Source organism: Sinocyclocheilus anshuiensis, unplaced genomic scaffold (assembly GCF_001515605.1).
Source record: "Sinocyclocheilus anshuiensis isolate Anshui unplaced genomic scaffold, SAMN03320099.WGS_v1.1 scaffold2056, whole genome shotgun sequence".
Lineage (NCBI taxonomy): Eukaryota > Metazoa > Chordata > Actinopteri > Cypriniformes > Cyprinidae > Sinocyclocheilus > Sinocyclocheilus anshuiensis.
In genome coordinates, this window is record NW_015551026.1 from 209,936 (window position 1) to 217,251 (window position 7,316).

Consider the following 7,316-nt stretch of genomic DNA (forward strand, 5'->3'; position numbering starts at 1 on the left):
TTACGCGATCGGCAACCGGCCGTTTTTTGTCTTATTGCAGCTCGTCTCTGTTCTGGACTTGCACAAACTGCTTTGCAATGCAATTGTTTTCCAAAATGTCATTTATGTGAAAATATGAAGTCTGTTAACACAGGCCAGAGACGCTGAAGACAGACGCACAGAGAAAAATACTGTAGCCGGCAGATCACTCACTGTTCATGATGCACGAACTATTGGAAGAAAATCCTCAATATTGATTTGGGGGTTTATATGAATGTGTTTCTGAGGGGAACTGACTGTCTTCAGAAAAGTTTACGTGGTATTTTCTTTATCTCGTCTCTGTATAGTTCATATTGAAGCAGTGTTTCGGCGCAGTGCTGCTTTGTTTATGGTGGTACGCAAGGAAATACTGTATCTGGTGTTTGAGAAGCGCCTCCTGCTGTCAGAAAGTGAATCTGCGTCTCATTCAGATCTTCTGCTGTTTGCTTCGTTCAGGCATGTAGTATAATTTCACAAAGCTAGTCAGAACAGAACATTCTGTTTTTGCTTCAAATTGGGTTATTATTAAATCAAATTATGTATATGAAATTATATAACTAAATGATATAAATTATATGTATATGAATTTTATAACTAAAATTAAATACCTGTAATTACAGATTTAGGTTAAATAAAGATGTCAGTCTTTATTTTTCTTCTTTTTAGGAAACAAATCAAAGAAAAAATAAACAAATTCTACTGTTCCTAATATTCTGTATGTTGCTCAAAAACAAAATATATTGTGTTCAGCAGAAAAAACGTTGTTTTTTTTTACCCAGTCATTTAAACATAGCACATTTTAGAGCTGTAACGACAATAACGTGATACCGTGAAACCGTGATATTTTTGCTTAAGGTTATCGTACCGGCCCATGCCTAGGCTACTACAGAAATAGTAGTTAATATTTTAATAAGTTACTAAAATGATTCAGTTAAAAGCAGTTAGTGATTTTCTCATTTTCTTTTATTTGATTAACATTCACACAGTCAACAGCAGCAGGTTTACGCTGCTGTCACTTTAAGACCCGACGCATGGATCAAATATTTTGACACATCCATATTTCTCCCAACTGTTCAGGTTCACTTAAGACAAAATTTTAACATAACTTTTTGTGCATTTGACTGCTTAATTCGGCATTCACACACTGACCGAGAGGCGTTTTCTGTGAGCGCTCTTTGGGTGTGTGTGCACAGAACCCCGGCAGCTTTCACAATACTTACTCGCAACTTAAAATCACATGCAAATACTGAATGTCACTTTAGTGAAAATGCATTGGGTCAGTGACAGTTCCATCAACTGTCCCTGGACTCGGTTGGACTCAGAAATATTTTTCGAGTCTCAAAGGCTCGAGTCCGAGTCAAGTAAGAGTAAAAATGCATCCGAGTTTGGGACAAGTCTGAGTCTGCTAAAAATTGCATTCAAGTCTGAGTATGAGTCCGAATATCCCAACTCTACCAATTGGTATGAAACCAGTAAACAGCTGGCACATTTATTACACACAGGAATTAAATGAGCAAATACTAAAAGAACAACACAACAATGTCAATGAGGTAAGGACAATTCAATGTTGAGTCCAGGTTATTCAATAATGAGTCCAAAAAAAAAACCCTTAATAAAGGAAGAAACTGTCCAAAAGTCCTCCTGGTTCCTTTGTTATTCGTATGTGTAGTTTAAAATTAATGTAAAATGTTAAGACCTAATTTATCTTTACTACCTGGGTAGTGTATGTGTAAGAAACAGCAGCTTAGCTGTAGTTGAAAACAATCCTTCCAAAGAATCAGGTCTGGGTTGAACCTTGCAGTAGGCCCTTATCTTCAGCAAAGCACAGGGTCCGGCTCACCATCGTTCTCAATCACACAGTTGATCATTTCACACGATGGAATCAGGCAAAAAAAACAAAAAAACAACCAGAGCTCATCAATTGGAACTCCTCTCGAAACAATGAACATACTCCAACAATGATTTATATGTAAAAAAATATACAACCTTGTGTCAAAAAGTCTTCTTTTACATAATCTACAAACACCTGTTTAAATGCAGCGCTGGATCACCATGTGATACACTTCGATTTGTTCACTTCGACTTTGCATTTGCTAATCCTTATAGGGAAACCCCTTCCTCCAAATACTACTGAAGCATTATTGAATCACGCCAGTAACACTGGCCAATGGCATTCAACCACACAAAATATGAGGGGCTTTTCTCTCTATATAAGGCAACACTTGGATGTCATCCATTCAGAAACTTTTACTTCAGCCAACCTTCTGCAAGAAGCAAGAAGCCTATCATCAAAGACTACTCACCGTGATCTACACGCTGCAGCGGACAACCTTCTCTTCCCCTGCTGTGTTCCGGTGAGCTTCAGACAAGGATGACCTCTCGTGATTGCCACTCCGGTGCAGAGCAAATCGAACCTTCTGATGGCCTTGAGTTGTGCGTCCTCTGCCTAGGTCGCGCCCACGCGGAGTCGGCGCTTGGGGGATCGGACTGCCCCCACTGTGGAGATAAGAGCCTCCGGACTCTCAGGCTCTGTGTGGTCATCATCTAAGGCAAGAATCCTCAAATCTGGCCCACAAGATCCACTTTCCTGCAGAGTTTAGCTCTAACCCTAATCATACGCACCTGAGCATGCTAATCAATGTCTTCACAATCATTAGAAAATCACAGGTAGGTGAGTTGGATCATGGTTGGAGCTGGTGTCCTTTGGCTCTATGGAGGGTGCTGATGATGAGGATGATGCCATTTCGGTGGCAGCATCTGCAAAGGATGAGTGGTCCAACAGCCCACTGAATTATACTGTGCCCCACTGCAGTGATGCAGGGGACCTCCATCATATTGATGTCGAGTTCCTACGCATCCTGTCCAAGGCAGTTGATGAGCTTGGTTTAGAGTGGGTGCCTCCTGCTGAGCCGGCCAAAAGCCGTCTGGACGAATGGTACTTCCAGTCGGACCACAGCCGAAAGGACACCCAGCAAAGGCCCAGTCCCTTTTTCCCCGAAGTGCACAACGAAATATCAAAGTCGTGGAACACGCCATTCACCAGTCAAGTGCACAATCCGTGATCCTCCCACCTGTCTTCTGTGGATGATGCTGACCAAGTGGGGTATGTTATACTCCACCTGATCTGATCCTCAGAGCAACAAAGGTGACAGCTCGAGCGATCGGCCACAACATGGGAAATCAGTTGTGAGCATTGTCAGGTCTTGAAGAAGAGCCAGAGGCACCGCCCTGACAGAGACAGCAGGCTGGCACCGGAAACAAAGCTGCGTTCCTGATGCTGTCCCTCAGAGGAGGAAAGCTGCACCTAGCACCAAAGACGAGCAACTGAAGAAGTCCGCTCGCTCCGCTGTGTGTATTACCCCTGCCTTTTGCGGGCAGCGGGGCAATTGTCATTTTTGTGTTTTGACCGTTCCACTATCCAGTGCAATAAAGTAAAAAATAAATAAATACAAAACTCACCTCAATATCAGAGCAGTTTTCCTACTCTTACTCCCCTCACCCCCATTACTCACTCTTACACTCATGTGGCATTAAACTCCCTGCTCTCCCCAACAGTGAGCCCTCACAGTGTGCAATCTGCCTCGACCGCTGTCACAATTCACAAAAGCGTGGTAGGCACTGCCAGGGGTATCAGAGTGGGTTATGAAATCAATAAAGAATGCTACACAATTCAGTTCTTCCACAGACATCCCCGTTTCAACGGTGTGTTAACATCCACTGAACAAAAGCAGAATGCCTCAGTTCTGCGAGAGGAAATATACAACCTTCTCGTAAAACGTGCTGTAGAGACAGTACCCCTTGCGGATACAGTGCACAAGAGCAGCTTTTTTCTGGTACGAGCGTTGTTATTTTCTGGTACCAAAGAAAGATGGCGGACTCTGCCCAATCTTGGATCTGAGACTAATGAATCACGCGCTATCCACGGGCTCGTTCAAAATTATTACGCTGAGGCAAATCCTCTCACACATCAGACCGGGAGATTGGTTTATCTCTGTGGATTGAAAGGATGCTTATTTTCACATTCAGGTAGCCCCTCGCCACAGGAGCTTCCTGAGATTTGCATTCGAGGGGATAGCGTATCAATTTACCGTCCTACCCTTTGAGTTATCTCTGGCCCCACGTACATTCACGAAATGCATGGATGTGGCTCTCTCTCCTCTGAAGCAGAGTGGAATGCGCATCCTGAATTATCTCGACGATTGGCTGGTTTTAGCCCAATCAGAGAGCACGCTGCTCAGCACGCTACTCATCTTCAGGGCTTAGTGCTGACTGTGAATATGCAAAAGAGCATGCTGGCACCGAGCCAGATCATCTCCTTTTTAGGCTCTCAATATTGGAGGAGCGTGCACAAAAACTGATCAGCTCTCTTGCAGAATGCCCTAACTCTTCAAGTTAGGGCACTCTCCCCAGCTGAAATGCTGTCAGAGGATGCTCGGCCAGATGGCTGCCGCCTTAACAGTGTGCAAATTAGGGCTCCTGCATATGTGACCACTGCCACAGAGCACGTGGCGTATGGGCACACTGCGCATCAAAGTGGCGCGTGACTGCTTAAATGCGCTGACCCCTTGGCGCGATATGACTCTGTATCGCCAGGGTGTTCCTATTGGCCAGGTGATTAGGTGAAAGACTGTTAAGACATATGCATTAAGCATGGACTGGGGAGCCATCTGCGATGTCAGACCTGCCTTCGGGACGTGGTTGGAAATAGAGAAGTCGTGGCACATAAACTGTCTGGAGCTCAGTGCTGTTCACCTAGCACTCGAGTGCTTTCTCCTAGACATTCTCCACCATTACGTTCTCATCAGGACAGACTACATGACAGTGGTAGCATTTATAAATCACCAGGGGGGTGTGAGCTCACAGCCTCTGCTGCGGCTAGCGAAAGACCTTGTTCTGTGGGCATATCAACACCTCCTCTCCATTCATGCAGTACCACGGACTTGGTGCATTGGTGCATGTCCACGGACGCCTGAATCACGGCGCAGACTTACTATCGGGGGGTGGGGTGATCCACGGAGAGTGGAGATTACACCCTTTGACTCTCAATATGATTTGGAGTGTATTCGGCAGGACGTAAGTGGATCTCTTCACATCCATGGAGAACACTCACTGACTGCTGTTTTATTTGCTGACACAATCTCCTGATGCACTAGCTCACAGCTGGCCAAAAGCATGCAAGTATGCCTTTCCTCCAGTGAAACGTCTGCCTCGCGCGCTTTGCAGAATCAGAGAGGAACGAGAATCTGTTCTGTTAGTGGCACTGAAATGGCCCAAACCGCCGTGGTTCCTAGAACTGGTGGAGATGCTGGCAGCCCCTCCGTGGACTATCCCGCTGAAGAGAGACCTCCTCTCTCAAGTATAGGTAATGATATTGCACCCCAACCCAGAGTCATGAAATCTTTATTTCTGGACGCTCGACGGAGCTTGCCAGCAATAGATGTGCTTTTTCAGTTTGTGTTGAACACTATCTCTGAGGCCACAAGGCGTATTTACACGCATAAATGGAGAGTTTTCATTGGTGCAGGTCACAGGGCAGAGACCCATTTAACTGCCCAATACCAATAATTCTTGCCTTCCTTCAAGAGCGCGTTGATATAACAGTGTTCCACGCACACATTGATAATCGCCCAGTCGGTAGAAATAACCGGGTCGTACAATTCTTAAAGGGAGCAAAAAGGCTGAACCCCCCTCTCCTTTCCACCCTACCCATCCACATTGAAAGTGTATGTGGCTGCTATAACAGAGTTACACGTGCATGTCGATGATCACTCAGTCAATAGAAATGACCTTGTCGTACGATTCTTAAAGGGAGCAAGAAGGCTGAACCCCCCTCACCCTTCCACCCTACCCACCTGGGACTTGGCACTTGTGCTTGACATTCTCATGGGACCCCCGTTCAAGCCCTTGCAATCAGCGAGCGCTCTCAAGGCAGCAATTTTACTCGTGCTGACCTCTGTTAAGGAAGTTGGGGAAAGTGCTTTCGACTCCGTTTAAAGCACAGGTCATAACACTATCTGCTTTCCTCCCCGAAACACCGGCAAGGGCGGAAACGCTTAATACACTCTTGCTGTGCCCTGTACGTGCGTTTACATTGAGCACTCTAGACAGTTCCGCCTCTCAGAGCAGCTCTTTGTATGCTTTGGAGAGTGCACAAAAGGCCTGCCTGTGTCCAAGCAAAGACTGTCGCACTGGATCGTCTATGCAATTGCTTTCCTACAGGGCAAACATGGTACTGCGCAAAACTTAAAACCATAGTGCAAAACCCAAGGGGGTTACATATTTTTTGTCGTTGTTCTGTTAATTGTTTTTTTGTTTTGTTTGAAATAGCACAAGAACACTGGGTAGGAAGGGTAGCCCTTCTGTTCCTTTGTCATCAGTTCTTATGAAAGGACGCGAAGAGTCTTTCCCCTTATACTTTAAATAATAAATTCAACAACCTAAATTATAGTAATGCATACATTTGATTTAAGAAAATACTTGGTTTGTTTTCATTATATAACTAAAAAAATTTTAATTGGAGTTCTGTTCTGTTAATGTTTGTTTAATTATTTTTGTTTTGTTTTGCTTTATTTCTCCAAGAATAATTGAATTGTATTATTCTGTTGAAACAATCCGTTCTCTAAACATTCCTTAAACATTTTTTTTCTTGCTCAAAATTGCCAAATAAATAAATAAATAAATTGTTATGCAGAATCAGAATTTAAAAATAATATTAAATATTTAAAAAAAATTGCTATTCATATCTCAGGTGGCCACTGCTAAATACTCTAAATGTCATGAATAATCAGATTAACATGTTCTCTTTATCATTTTGTCTTTAGCCCAGCCATGTCGGGCTGGTCAGTTCACCTGTGGTAACGGTCGCTGTGTACCAGATGTGTGGCGTTGTGATCAAGATGATGACTGTGGAGATATGTCAGACGAGTCCACTTCCTGTGGTGAGTCACTATCCTACTAGATAACGTCTCAGGTTACGCATGTAACCATGGTTCCCTGAGAACAGGGAACGATACGCTGCGTCCTCTAGAGGGCGCTAGGGGAACGCCTTCAGCGTGACCGGTGTCTGAAGCATGAATGAAAAAGCGACAATGCACTTGACATTGGCAGGTGGCAGCCTATGACGTAAACAATAAAGCGAGTGTGGGTATAAAAGCGCACCTGCGGAAAACGTCATCCACTTCTTTGTCTGAAGGAGACGCAGGCAGGAATGGCCGAAGCATGGCAATGAGACGCAGCGTCTCGTTCCCGGTTCTCAGGGAACCATGGTTACATGCGTAACCTGAGACGTTCCCTTTCGA

The 7,316-nt window shown here is 44.4% G+C and overlaps 1 protein-coding gene across 1 annotated transcript in view; it reads left to right on the forward strand.

The window, feature by feature from the left end:
* Positions 1-7,316, forward strand: part of LOC107661145 (low-density lipoprotein receptor-related protein 1B-like) — a 349,019-nt gene that overhangs the window by 175,776 nt on the left and 165,927 nt on the right. Inside the window, exon 18 of the mRNA XM_016450614.1 lies at positions 6,840-6,956. Within this exon, the coding sequence (XP_016306100.1) occupies positions 6,840-6,956 (117 nt within the window). The remainder of the gene's footprint in view (positions 1-6,839; positions 6,957-7,316) is intronic.